The 15,285-nt window shown below is 43.1% G+C and overlaps 1 protein-coding gene across 2 annotated transcripts in view; it reads right to left on the bottom strand.

Annotated features, from left to right (window-relative positions):
• Positions 1 to 15,285, bottom strand: part of Gas2 (growth arrest specific 2) — a 115,461-nt gene that overhangs the window by 20,940 nt on the left and 79,236 nt on the right. Inside the window, exon 9 of one of the 2 annotated variants that reach the window (XM_041644225.1) lies at positions 9,948 to 10,001. The exons of the other annotated variant lie outside the window; for it this stretch is intronic. Coding sequence (XP_041500159.1) covers positions 9,948 to 10,001 — 54 coding nt within the window. The remainder of the gene's footprint in view (positions 1 to 9,947; positions 10,002 to 15,285) is intronic. 2 annotated transcript variants of the gene reach the window in all.

Genomic DNA, 15,285 nt, shown 5'->3' with positions numbered 1-15,285 from the left:
TCCTAAGAAGGCTACAGAACATGTGTCATCCTTTCCCTCCATTCCCCACGCTTCCCCTCAGGCTCGTCAAAAGGAAGAACAGGGCGTTAATTCCTCATGAACATGGGTCAGTCTTGACCCTGCCACTTACTGATCACTTGTCTCCAGGCAGATTGCTCATATCTCAGGCTCTCATATGTAAATCTATCTGGTCTGAAGGAGACACTGCAAAATAAATGCTCTAATCTGTAATGCTTTGAAAAGCATTAGACATTATATAACCATATATTTTCATTAAAATTCTTTTATTATTTCTTAATCATATTATTTCATTAATATTCTCTTTAAAAATTATAGGCAAAGATGGCTGACTGAATTTAGCTTTGAGTCCAAGTTACAATTAAGTTGCTTATAAGAGAATGCATTTTACAATAAATACATAATAATCCCCATTAAAACCATCCTTGACTGGTATCTGTTCTACATGTCATCCTCAAAATAGTAAAACAAAACAAAAATAAATAGCACTTAGGGGACTGAGTGATGGTTTATGGGTTAAGAACATGCACTACTCTTCCAGAGGACCCAGGTTTGGTTCCCATTACCCATGTGCAGTGGCTCACAACTGCCTGTAACTCCAACTCCAGAGTAAGCTAACCCCCTTCCAGCTTCTGCACGCACATGCACAAACATATCTCCACATATGTACACAAAACTAATAATGAATAAACATCTATAAATAACACTCAAAAAATTCAGTATTAGTAACTCTCACTCTTTCAATTTCTATCACCAATCACAGGGTCAGAGCCGTAACTCCAGGGCTCAGATAATGTTTGGTGAGCAGGTACCTACTCACTGTGGTGGGCTTCATAGACTTCTGGTAAGAATCAGCCAGCTCTTGCCATCATTTCTCTTCCCCCAGTGCAGAACAAAACCTATCTTTTACTTTTAAAGTTTTCCTATGAAGTCAACTAGATATGGTCACAGGCTTTAGTTACAGTGAATTAGATGTAATCAGAAGAGTGAAGTGACATTTCCAGAACTTTCTTCTGGGGCCCACATGTGCTCTAATTTTTCATCTTTCCCCCTAGACACTGCCACTTTGGGACATATGTGTCTCTTAAGACCCCCCACCTCTGCAGAGTATTGAGAGGGAGAAACTAAGTTCCTGGATTCCCTGGGGAACAGAATTACAGAGACGCCATGATGAAAAAATACATTTCATCTTCTCTGAGTCACCAGTACTTCATTTATATATATGTGCCAATCCTGACCACAGTCATTGACATGACTTTGCCACATCTTTACCTCCAGAGCTTCAGAACTGTCAAAAATTCTACACTGCATCAAGTACATATTGGTTTATTTTAGCACAACTCATTTATGATTAGAAACTAGCGTGGTGCATATCCAGGGATGCAGGGAGCAGACACTGCAGTAGAACAGAATATTTATCACGTGCAATGAAAACTGAGCCTTAAGGTCTGCAATACTGAAGAACAAGACCACAGCAAAGATGAACTGCAGCATCATGAGTGCCCCCATGTGAAGGGTGCGGGGTCTACCATGAGTAACTCGGGAGCAAAGCCTACTCAGACGAAGATGTAGAGGGCTGATGGGTTGAAATAACAGTACAGTAACAGCAGTTCAAGTAATGCTGGTGACACTGGAGTGCCAGGACATGGGCAGACAAAGGGGACCCTGGCAGAAAGACCTCCCCAAGGCCATTCACCTGGAAACAGCATGGTCCACAGGCCACCCGCTAGCACTAGCGCAGAGCCAGGGTTGGGAGGGTTAATCTTCTCTTCTCTGCCTCCGCCAACGCCTGCCTTCTCCACCAGAGGGATGGGAACAAAGGCGAATGTGAACCAGGGTGTGGGACAGAAAGCATCCCAGACTCATTCTTCACAATCTTTCTGTGGGTGCGGAGAAAGAATTTATACCCACACCACAGAATAAAATTATTCTCTGAATCTAGGGTGGTTTCTTTCTTTTTTTATACTGCCAAAGGAACAAAACTAAAATGAAAAACAGAAGATAAGCCTTAATGGGACAATTGTCTTCTCTAGTTTATATAATGATCACACCGGACTGAAACATGCAAGTCATCTTGCCCAACAGGGCAAGCTCTGTTCCTGCTTCCAATCCCACTCGGCTACGAAAATAAATGTATTTTTCCTCTTCAGCAGTAGCCGCCATCCCAGAATTGCTTCCCATTCTTTCTCCTACAGTACGGAATATGAATGAATTTAATAGAACAAGCAAGGGGCAACACCTCACTGTGCTCCTCGGTACAGGAAAGGGAGCAGAGACCAGCCTGCGAATGTGTGTAAGTGAGCACTAGAGGGCAGTGTCGCTCCTAAAGCCGCAATTTCTAATCTCAAACCTAAAGTGGGTTTGCAAGCCTCCATTGATGGCAGGGCCCAGAAATGCTCAAATACAAACTGCAGTCTTCAGATAAACCAATTAACCTGAATCTTCATTTTTGTTATATCCGAGCTTTTTTTTTTTTTTTTTTTCTCCTCAAGTCCCTCCTCAGCACACTGGTACCCAGCAGACCACACTTACTGGGTCACTCTAGAGCCCATTTCTCATTGAACAAATACTCCCTTTGACCTTATCAGAACTGCAGTACCGTCTGCGTTTGCTCCCTCATCTGCATCCTGCTAGAAGAGTATCTCTTAACTAGAGCCCTGTCTTTTCACAGCTCAATTCTTAGGAACCAAAAGATGAATTTGTAGATTGTTGCTGGATGAGTGGATGACCCGGCCTCAGCAAAAGGGCACCGCAGTTCGCACCAGAGAAGAGCCGCAGTCAGACTGAAGAGCCATCGGGGTCGCGCAGCAAACAAACGGCAGCACGGGACCCCAGACACCCAGCTTCACAAAGCGTGCGTGTATTTATTTGTGCGGGTGGTATGAAGATGCACACGCCATGGCACACACTTGGGAGTTAGAGAAGAAAATCTAGGAAATGGTTCCCTCCTCTACCATGTAAGTGTTGGGGACTGAACACAGGACATCAGTCTTGGGGACAAGCATCTTTACCTGCTGAGCCATCTTGTCAGCCCCTGAACTATAATTTATACACACTCCCGTCTGGTTATTTTCTTTAAACTTCTCTCTATTGTGATGTAAAATCCACAATCCAGAATGTCATTTCTTTGCTTTATGTCTAAAAGCCACTCATTAGTAAAGCAAAGAAAAAACAGCCTACAGTCCACAACCCCAGAGAACCTAGACAACAAAGAGGACCCTAAGAGAGACATGCATGGATCTCCATAGGAAGAAGAAAAGGACAAGATCTCCTGAGTAAATTGGGAGTGTGAGGGTCATGAGACAAGGTAGAAGGGGAGAGGGAAGCAGAGAAAAATGTATTTTTAAAAAGAAGCCATAGATTTGAGAAGGAGAAAGGGGTACATTTGAGGTATTCCAGAGAGAAATGTGGAGAGGGGAACAATATAATTGCATTATAATTTAAAAATAAAATAAGTATCCATAAAAGAATGTCATTTCTTCGGCTTTACATCAAGGTCCTCTACAATTATCTCTAATCTATCGTTTTCCTTGCTATGACCTGTTCTGTCCCTACTGCATGTTATAAATATGGTGGGGTACTAACATGGTGGTGGTGTTCAGAGGACAGTCCTTTCCAGGGCAGTCAGGTTAAGGTCTGGCGACCTGGGAACCAATACTTGTGGCTTTCTAAGGGGGAGAGAGAGGATAACACACATGTGAACGTCCTGATTCCATATGACACTGTCCTACCAGAGGTGACCCCTCCGCCTTGGGTCTCCTGAATTACGAGCGAAAGGAAGGGGCTGTTTTCATTATAACTCACCTTCCCTGGACACTGTCACCAACAGAAATGACCAAGTCACAGCAGCCTTCTCTCAATTCCTTCCTGAGTTTCACCAAACTGGCCACCACTATCCAAACAGCTGCTGCACGCTGCAGCTTCGTTGTTGAGTTCGCCCTCTCCTAGGACACACACATACACACACACACACACACACACACACACACACACACTTCACGTCTCTGCACTCTGCAGCTTCCGTTGTTGAGTTCGTCCACTCCTAGGACACACACTTCAGCACCCTCTAAAAGTTCTCTCCTGCATCAAATCCCAAGACACTGATGGATTTGGAAACCTTTTTTTGGAAGGGTTTCCAGATAAATCTTCTATACTTTGGTCTCACATGTCTAAGTCCATTAATTTCTAACATGCGCCAAGTCTATTATAAATACTCAGCAAATTTTGTCAAGAGAATTAATGAATCTAGCTCAAATCTGCCAGGCACCTTTGCTCTCTGTTTTATTTCTTCTATGTCTACCTTGAGGCTCTTCCAGATGGATCTGAGTATTCTGACACTGAGGAAGTTACTTAGCTCTTTACCCTCAGGAGGTATCTACCGCCCGCATATGCAAATCATCTGACACAAATATGGCACCTTGTCGTTAGATGGGAACCCTTAGCTTTGTTCATGGTCAGTGGCCGACAACTGCACCCCCAATAGAACTCACCCCTCAAGTCTCATCAGAGAGACGTGTAAGTTGCAGGAGTATGTCCTTTCTTTTTATTAGTTAATATGACATACATGCCCAAGCTAGCCTGGACTGATGCACTGTGAAGGCAGCCACCACTCTGAGCTCTTCTTAGAATCCTAGCAGTGCTTCCTTTGAACTTTATGATCCTCATGAAAGGATGACACGATGATCAAATATGTCAACTGCAGGAGAGCAACAAATGAGGCGCCAGGATGGAAACCATACCAAAGCCTGCCACATGTCTCAGGTCCACCATGATATCAGAGCAGAAAGAGAGACATTGTGGTACAGGTTGTGTGGTCTTGGTGATGGTGAGAACCCCTCGTTCTGATGCAGAGCTAAGCATGGTTAGTGATGACTGCGGCTGCAGAGTCCTATTTCATGGCATTTTCTGCAGCTACAGAATAATACTCATTACATCTCTGACTTTTCCACATTTCATGGCTCCAGCCTTCTCCAATTTTTCTGTAGTGTCTAACTTTCATAACTATACCTATATTTTGAGGGAAAAATGAATGAGCAATGTTGACAAAAGTTCTTTCTTCAGCAGTCACACTGCAGACCTCCAACCACCAAATCTGTGACTATAACCAAACCACCCAAAGACCTCCAAATCATCCAATCAGAGAACCCACAGGCCTTTCTAAACCACCCAATCAGAGTGACTCACAGACCTCCAACCACCACATCTGTGACTATAACCAAACCACCCAAAGACCTCCAAATCATCCAATCAGAGAACCCACAGGCCTTTCTAAACCACCCAATAAGAGCACATACACACACACCTCCAAACCACCCAATCAGAGTGACTCACAGACCTCCAAATCACCCAATCAGACTGACTGTGGTTGGTTCTTCTGTTCCTGTATCTTCTTTCTTACTGGCATTTAAGATGGCACTGGTCAGTGATCAGTCAGGACATAAAAAGACTATGGTCAGAGAATCAAACAGGACCATCATGCTGTTTATAAAGTGCTATTAGAACACAGCCATGCTAACTGATGACCTACTATAGTTAAAAAAAAAAAAAAAAGAATGGAGTAGTAGTGCCAGAAACCATGGGCTTTAAGGTGGAAATCATTATATCTGGACTTCTACTCTTTGCATCCGAGTGTTTTTGCTTTGCCTTTCTCCCACTTCCTGGAGATGGACATGCCTTGCTCACTACCCTGCCTGTATCACCCAACAAGGCACATGGGAGGTGCAGAATGTCTGCAGGTTATGAACAATTTGCAGACTTCCTAAGAGAAAAAATGCATTAGCTCTCAATTCAGCCACACATCTGGAATCACTGCTTCTGGGTATGTGTGTAATGAACTCATGTCGAGAAATTTGTAAATGGCTAGAGAATACACCAGAGAGGATTTTTGGCACAAGGTGCAGTTTTAATATAAATGCCACGGGCTCACTGTGGGGCTTAGAGGGGGCAGAGAAGCACATTTTTATAGCTGTGTTATGCTGAGTGAAACTCATGCTAAATCACCAGGCAAATCAGAGCTGCAGGATCTGGGCAACATCTGGAGAAAAAGAACTCAGAGTAAGAAATGTCTGAAAAGTTGTTGATAGGAATATCACTTTATGATTTTTGTCAATTTATTTGACTCTTGTCAACTGATATTACCCAGAAATTTTTTTTTTTTTTTTGGTTTTTCGAGACAGGGTTTCTCTGTGGTTTTGGAGCCTGTCCTGGAACTAGCTCTTGTAGACCAGGCTGGTCTCGAACTCACAGGGATCCGCCTGCCTCTGCCTCCCAAGTGCTGGGATTAAAGGCGTGAGCCACCACCGCCCGGCCCAGAAATTTTTTAAAACACCCTACTGCTATAAAGAATAAAAATGCCATTTTATGTCCTTCTTTTTTTAGTTTCTGTGAAGAGTCTTCAACTCTACTTTGTGAAAAGTTTCACCAAAGCAACTCCTTATTAACAAGAAGAAATCACAACCTGCTGGAAATCACACTATGCCAAGCAGATGCATGAAGAGGCAACCACTGCCAGAATGTCGTGTTTAGCTACTGCTGAGGAGCAAAGATGGCTTTACTGCTTCCGCTCTAAATAACCTCCCTGGCCGCAGTGATTCCACACAAAAAAACCCCAATATTTAGGGGAAAGTTGAACCTATGTGATTGTTCAATAAAACCAACGTGTGTGTGTGTGTGTGTGTGTGTGTGTGTGTGTATGTGTGTGTGTGTGTGTGTATGTGTGCGTGCATGCATGCGTGTCCAGGCATGTGGAGGTCAGAGGACAAGTTGATTCCCTCTTTCTACCTATGGGTCCAGGAGATCAAACTCAGGTTGTCAGCTGAAACTCACGTCATTAGTCTTGGCAGCAAGCACCTTCCCCTGCTCAGCCATCTTGCTGACCCTATATATTGAACTTTTATCAGCAGAAGATCCTGGGCACATGGTCACAGACTTGATACACACCATTACCCAGCCCAATACGGTTGGCTAGCATTCCTCCAGTCCCCACACTTCTGAAGCATTTTCTATAATGCAACCAGATTTATGGACACTGTCGCGTGTTCATATTTTTCTGATTCTACAAAGTTCTCTAAAAATCTCCTTATGCTTCAAGAGAAAGTCAATGTTCCTATGGCAAAGGAAGCTGTGAGCCTCCATGTGTGTCTGCCTGGCTCTTATCTCCTTTCCACACTAGCCTCTCATCAGCCCTCCTCCTCTGTGCTCGGGATCAAGGCTGCTCTTCAACAGACTTGATAAGGTCTGATTATATCTTTGTTCCTTCTTCCATCCTCTCAGGTCCTGATGGGTCTTTATACATGACATTTCCAACCCTGATGGGAACTGACTTTTCTATGATTTGAATGCCATCTGCTTTTTCCTCGAGCATATTTCTAGGCTTCATCTTTTTCCTAGTGGCCTTTCTTGATTCTTGACAAAAACTCTTCTGGGACACCCACCAGAAATCTAACCTCAAGAAATGCATCGCATTAAGGACTAATGAAGACACATCTTAAGTTTAACTGTGGGATGTTATGTTGATGTCTCACCCAAGACAACAATGGTTCCTGAAGTCAGTGTGCAAATACCATTGTACACACTCTCCCAAGAACTTCAACTATGGGTCTCTTGGATAAATATTAAATGTTCTGTTATCCAATCATTTGATCAAAGTACTTCTTAATTTGTATTAAAACATATCTTGTAATGAAATCAAAATATATCTTGTTATGAAAGCCATTCATTTAAACAAAGTCAGTTAGAACAACAGAAAGATAAGCCATGTGGCAAGGTTCTGTGTAGTAGGGCAAGCAGCACAAGAGATTCTGAAGAACCACATGAAGCATAGAAAACAGACCATTAATGTGCTTAACTGAGAATGTCTGGGCAGCAAGAATTCAGATACAGGGCCATTTCCTACTATATCAGCTCAAGGGAGCGTTATTCCCCCAGCCATATACAGATGCGGCAAATTCACAGTGGCCCAAACAAGAGGAAGGGATGCTGAGGGGCACAGGACATCAGCAGCAAAGGAGTGGAGTGAATTCAGTCTGTGGAAAGTGCTTTAACACGACAGAAAAGAAGCAAGTGGGTAGAAAAATGTATGGAGACAGAGAAATGAAGAGAGCCTAATAAGGTGTCCACAGAAGCTAGAGAAGTCCAGCAGTCAAGCCAACTCCAGGACACAGTGCAGGAGCCCATGAAGAACAAGATGCACTCTGCAGCTTCCAGGAGGAGGAAGAGTCAGGTGGCTGACTCTGTGCAGACATTAATTTCATCCCTGGGCTATAAGGTGTGGCAGACCTTCATAGCCATGTTTGTTGCGCACTGTGTAGGAAGCTCATGACATTCCAGAGAGAGAGCTGACCCAGGAAGAACCGCATTCACTGAAGACTTCAGAGTGTTGCAGGCCTAAAGGAGGGCCAGCTCTTGAGTCTCACCCACATACACCTTAAGTGAGCATCGCAAGGTCTCTGGTAGGAACGGGAAACAGCCTTGCTTCTGATTGCAGTAACGTCCAAAAACACACCACTGTGATCATCATTCTATGTTGTGTTTAGACAGAACAATACACAGGCACGCAGATGGGAAGACATTCTAGAAACCCCTTCTACCGTCTTCTCTGGAGGAAATGGAGGCAGAGAAGCAAAAGCGCAAGAACAAAGCAGATTCTGCACATTGCTTAACGCTCCCGAAAGGGAGCCAACATCCACCTCCATTACAAACGTTCCATGCACAATCCTGCTGCCTAAGAATTAATTCATTCAAAGATTATCTTTAAAATGGAAAAAGTCCTAAGGTTTTCACATTATATTCTATCTCTCTAGTTCAGTACACACGCTGTCTAAAAAGACACAAACTCATCTACACACATACATATATATACATACATACTCATACATGAATACACACGTACATATACATATGCAATGGATATGGACAGCCAGAGACACACACATGCATATGCACACACATGAACACACGTGTGACACACAATCACACACACAAAAGCATACATGCATATGTACACACCCATGTGCACATATACACATGGTCAGGCAAGCATACAACGATGCATATGCAACACATGTACACATGCATATATATACATGTACACATATGCATATGTGAACCCACATCCATTAACACACACGCATGGACACACACACACACATATATATATATATATACATACATAGGCATGTGCACGTATAAACACACATATGGTAAGCAAACAGGAATAGTGATATATGAAAGATGCATTTAACTGTTCTCTCTAGAATTAGTTTTCTCACAAATTAGTTCTGAGACACACCAACCATCTCATGAAAAGAGAAATTATGAAAGAGTTTCTTTTAAATGTATTATGTATTTCTGTGAATGAGACAAAGCTCTTTGAAGTTTACTGGTTTGTTTTTTTTTTTTTTTTTAGATCATATTCTCGTCTAGAAGAATAATACAGAAAATGAGTCAGGCCTTCCTTCTATGTGTGCTGGCAAACTCAGGACCTTAAACTAGAAGCTGTCTCTACTGTGTAAGCGCATTACAGTCAGACCAGGGTATGTGCTAACTGGGAAAACATGATGGGGAGCATGAGAGCTGCAACAGAACTAGGACTGGTGCTGCACAGAAATGAGGCCAAGCCACATGTGTGCTAAATTGCAGAAGTCAATTTGTGTACAACAGTAGAGCAGAAACATTCCAAAATTAAAAGGCATGTAATTCCTATCACAAGAATCTCTTACTTAAATGTAAGCAAAAACTGTATTTGTAGAAATTTCAAAAATTTACTGTAGATAGGTAGAAGGCAGAAAATCAGGGAGAAATAATGTTTTATATTTTACTAAAAAAACTATGTGACCATCAACTCTGATGCCCAACTGCCCTTGTTTGACTGGAAGTCAAGGCTCTATAGTGGAGGCGAAGGGGAGAGGTCTAAGCATCTAGGAAATTACCTTCAGTGTCTGCTTTGCTTTGGCTGTGGAGACATAGGCACAACCATGAAGACCCTACTGAAACAAGAAGATACAGGTTCATAAAGCTCTCTCCATCTCCACTGCAGATGGTGAACCGGCAGCACCTAAAAATGCAAACTGATCCTCTGTGACAAGATTAAAGGAAGCTTTTTGTTAGTTACGATAAGAATGACTATCCCTTTAAATCCTGTAGTGGGGGATGGTTTTATAACACTGGGGTGCACAGTGTTTGAGACGAGAGAGGCACACATCCTCTGGGAATTACACACTATATCAGGTCTTGGTGTTTCAAAATGCAAATGTCAGGATGGTCCCTTTTTTAGAGTCCTGTGGTCTCCTGTTCCAAAACAAAGGAAGCAAGTGAGGGAAGAATTTTCCCAGGGGATAGACACCAGGTGCAGCTTTCAGTTCGCACAGAATGCCACAGCCCAGAGGATGCCTAAGAAAGTCTAAGAAAGATGTTAAGCACAGGATCCCGCTATCGTGGCCTGGGTTTCCTGTCTCTTGGACAAGACCCCACACCACAAAGCTGGGTGCCACGCAGTGTCCTCTCACTTTCATGCCCTTCCGTTGTGACCAAGTATGTATTTTGGGACAGTCCAAGGTCATGGGGCTACAAGGAGTCATCTGTTCTATCTGACGGACAATTCAGTAAAGAGTTCAGAGGGAGTGGGAGTTGCAGTTTGCAGCCCAGGCTTTCTGCACAGACGCAGTGTAGGAGGCAAGCTGAGTCATGTCTGGGAAGTAAGAATTTCCTTTGCTATGACTGGATATCAACGTGGCTGCAGTTCTCTGGTTGGCTATCTGCCCAGGTCATCTTCCATTTTATTCTTAGAGTATTTCATCCCTAGTCTTCCTTCACTGGAAACAGGCATCTATATTACTCAGCAGATCCACTAGAGTTGGGCACCAGGCTCTAAAGAGCCTACTCCTAGCTTTGGTGCTAAGATAACCTTGAAATTCCAGTTCCTCTGGAATGCTAATTCTGTTGTTGTTACAAGACCAAGACAACAACAGGAAATATATACATGACGAATGTGATCCCTGCGTGTGAAAGGAGGTCCTCCTTGCTGAAGACCTCGTGTCACTGCTCATGCTGGCCGTGAGCTTGAACAGACGTTCCCTAACATCTGTGAGTGGAGCTTTATAGCATGTGTGCGCGGCTGTCTGCAGGACTTCCTTCTGTAAGCTACAGTCTGGCTTACACTGAGTCCCCTAGGAACACGGGCAGTGCTGCTCGCTTATCCTTAGTCCTCTCGGGCAGTGAGGCAATGTGTCGCCAACAAAGTCATATGCCCAAAGAGAGTACATTTCCCACAATAATCCAGAATTTCAAAGCACCCTGAGTAAGTAGCAAAAACAACCCCCAGGCTGGGTAACAGCCACGACTGGCCCGCGTGTGGATGGAGATTAAGTTAGCATAGTGTAGTGTACGGTATTACTGCTGTGGTCTGGAACTCGAGACTTTCTGCCCTCCGCAAAGGTTTAAAGACAAGCATGAAACCTAATCTGCACTTCATGTGCTTTTCAGTGAAGCCCGAGAAAGACTCCATTGTCTCTGCTCTCCATGGTCTGTGAGGCTGGATTGCAGGGAAAAGGCTACCCAAAAGGACTGACGGGAAAGAGACAGAAATATCAGATAGGTTGTCTTCAAAAATAATCTAAAGAACCCTTTACCTGGCTGCATCTCAAATACAATTATACACTGGATTCGTGGCTCACTAACTGTTGTTTACATCACAAACTATCATAAAGGAACTCTGGGCTAGAATAAGGCATTTCAGTGGTGTTGACAAGGGCTGAGCCAGTGTGCAGCTGTTGGACCACAAGCCTCTGGGAGACGCTAACTGACAGCAGCTGGCGCCACCAAGAGGGCTGCATTCAGGAGAGAATTCTTTCATGCAGTGCTCACCTTTTACTGCTTTCTGAGGGGAAATGGGCACATCTTAAATTTTTTTGTTTAATTTTGTAATTTCAGCAATTTTAAGAAGCTTGATTTATCATAAGGACACCTGACAGTAAACTGCAATTGTCAACGTGACTGGCTTTAGAATCACGCAGGAGACACACCTCTAGGCACACCTGTGAGGGCACACTCTGCCTGTGTGCGGCACTGTCTCACTGCCTGAGAAAGCAGACTGCAGGACTGAATTCAGCGGAGACAGGTGACGCAGAGCCAGCCTCCAGCGTCAGAAGCAAGAATTTTATCACAAGGAAAGGAACACACTGATAACCAGTTCAGAAGTTCTATACCTTGTTCTTTCCACAGTCTAGAGCAGGGGTTTTCAAACTGTGGGTGCTGATCCCTTTGGGGGTTAAACGACCCTTTCACAAGGATTGAATATCAGACAGCCTCCGTATCAGATATTTACATTATGATTTATAACAGTAGCAAAATTACAGTTATGAAGTAGCAACAAAAAATAACTTTATGGTTGTGGGTCACTACAACATGAGAAACTGCATTAAAGGTCACAGGTCGCAGCTTTAGGGAGGTTAAGAACCACTGAGGAGTTCCTCAAATTCTTGCTTCTGACACTGCAGTGGGAGACTATTTTACACAAAACGATGTGCTACCAAATTTTAAATGATTACTCCCATGTATTAGTTACTGGCAAAGTCAAAAATATCAATTAGTATGATTAATGTTATGGATGTTGGAACGTGCCACTCCAGTGCGCTGGGCTACAAGGCTTTGTGATTAAGGGGACGGCACCAACTGCCTTTAGCACAGATAATATAGTCTTACCAAGAAGTGGAAATGAATAAAATCTTTCAGGAATTAGAGGGAAATGTCAGGCAAGGACAGAACTGACCAGGCCATACAGAAATTTGACTTTCCTATCTGCATTGGCGACAGCATTAAATGAGCATACTGTTCCTTCTTACTGGAGATATTGTACTGCCTAGCCTGTCCGTGCATACTCACTACAAGCTCCACGATGGCCCAGTGTGGATGTATTTCCTCATGGTCTGCTGTGTTCTCTTTATGCAGCCTGAGCCCACGAGAGGACTATGCAGGACTTATAAAGACAAATAATTCAGTTTCTCCACCTCAGGCTAAGCAAGTCTCATCAATAATTCAAGAGCACAGAATGTTGTGTGTAATTGCTCCATTCCCTTCATTCCTCTCCCTCTACACAGCTCCCATTTGGACTAGCATAGATGACTTAAACCAAAACCATTCTTGTTGGGAAAGACCACAAAAGGAAGAAAAAAATATCAACTTGCAATTTCACATTACTGTGGAATGTTCATTTTGTTCTTTTTAAGGCAAATGTCTGACAAATTTTAGTTGTATTGTTTTGTTATGTTTTGTTTTTTGAGACAGAGTTTCTCTGTTTAGCAGCTCTGGCTGTTCTGGAACTCTTTTGTAGACCAGGTGGGCCCCAAATTAACAGGGCTCTGCCTGCACCTGCCTCCAGGGATTAGTCTGTGCCACCAAACACAGCTAAGTATTTTCATCCTGAAGAAAATGTCAATGAGAAAGTTTATTATGTAGATTTAAAACTTATGAAATTCAGATACCATAATTTTGTAATACGATTTAAACTGAGCTTATTGCTTACTGTCTGGATGCCCTCTGCAAGGTCACTAAACCTCTGCTAGCTAACAGTGGGATGCGTAAATTAAAAATCACATTGGCTTTTTTTGAAGAGTAGCAACAGTACTAAAATGAGATCATGTATAAGCCAATGTCTTTGATAAGTCCTGTCAAAATAAGAATTATCTGAAACTACTGGCGGAGGGATGTTGGAACTCCTGAAGGAAGATGTGAAAGTCCCATCGCAGTGAGCAGACCGTTGCCACTGTGCAGGGACGCCACACTGCAGAGGGACTGCACACCTCGGAGGGACGGCACACCGCGGAGGATGCTATGACTACTACAGGGAGGTTTGTCACAGTTTCTTGGTTCCCCTTTCAGTTGTGTGCCTTGGAAGCATAAGCTGTTGTGCTGAAGGCCGAGCTGTGTTCAGTAATGAGTTCACACCAACCCACAAAGCCAACACCATCCGAGTTCTTTCAGTTGGGGGTAACTCCTTAAATAATTATTTTTGCATTTTTCTACCACACATGACTTCCTCAGAAAGAAAGGGCTAACAGGATTTATTATCGTTTGTCAAGTGCCAAAGAGACATTCCTGCCAGAGTGTCATCTACGCCCTGTTGTTAGCACCAGTGAACATGGGTTAATACCAAGTTAAAGTTCCTTAAAGGAGCAAACACATTTAATAAAAGAAGGTAATTTAAATGCAGAATTTACTTCATTCAGCTAAGTATTTTGGGCTCCTTTGCCTAAACTGATGCCTTGCTGGGACAAATGGACCAGAACAGGAGGTGTTCAAAACTGCACCTTTTCGTTCCCATGGATCTGAGCACAGTAGCCATGTTCTGGGATTTTATGTACATAGATGGAAACAAGGCCTAAAAACAAGCATAACCCATTAATCTGGTTTTGAAAATAAAATTGCCCCTCTCATGACTTTCCAGGGTGGATGGATGGGTACAAACATGGGTTTCCAGGTGCTGGGTAACGGCTGCTCCTGCAGTGCCTGAGACAAGACAAGCGGAGGCTTTACTCTGGCTCCCTACTTATTCACAACTCTGCGTTTTTTTGCACAACAGCCCATTTTTCATCACCAGGAGAAAGTCTGCAATTTGACTCTGGCTATTTGTTACTCCCAGTAAATCAATATGTGTCAAAACAGCAGCAGGTAATAGGACTCTCTCATTGGACCTCCCTTCAGAGTCCCAGAAGACAGTGCCAGGGTCGGTTACTATGGCAACAGATCTAGGTACCTCTCAGGCTTATCCAGCCATAGTGAGTTGATTTTCATCACACAGACTTAATATTCTGAAGAAATTTTAGGGCAAAGAAAAAAAATCTCACGAAGTCAGTAACAATGTGTGTGACCTTTCTGTTGATCCAAGATGAGTTAATTCAAAGACAGTTTGCAGAAGGTGTATCTGCAAACCCTTCTCCTGGCTGCCAGCTAAATTATTTATTGTCTTTTACTTAGGGCTCCTGGACATTCACATTTCTTAAGATGGGAGACAAAAGGCTTGGAACTATGAGATTTTTTAAGATGGAAGAGCATTAAGTTGAACAAAATGCAGAGGTATCCTATGAAATGTCTCAAAAGAAAACTGATGACTTCAGAGTTTCCAGCAATTACCATTGGAAGACTCAACAAGATGATTCGGGCAATCAGAGAATTGTCTGAGTTTTATTATGGGATTCAAGCAGATAATGGCGTACCTTAAGTTGTACAGAGCTCTGACTCCTTTTGACACTGAAAGAAGACAACGCATTTTGA

This window comes from Microtus oregoni, unplaced genomic scaffold (assembly GCF_018167655.1).
Source record: "Microtus oregoni isolate MIOR12 unplaced genomic scaffold, Mior012 000000F_ref0000247, whole genome shotgun sequence".
In the NCBI taxonomy this organism is placed as follows: Eukaryota; Metazoa; Chordata; class Mammalia; order Rodentia; family Cricetidae; genus Microtus; species Microtus oregoni.
Note: the sequence above shows the minus strand (reverse complement) of the source record. Positions and strands in the feature narration are given on the sequence as shown.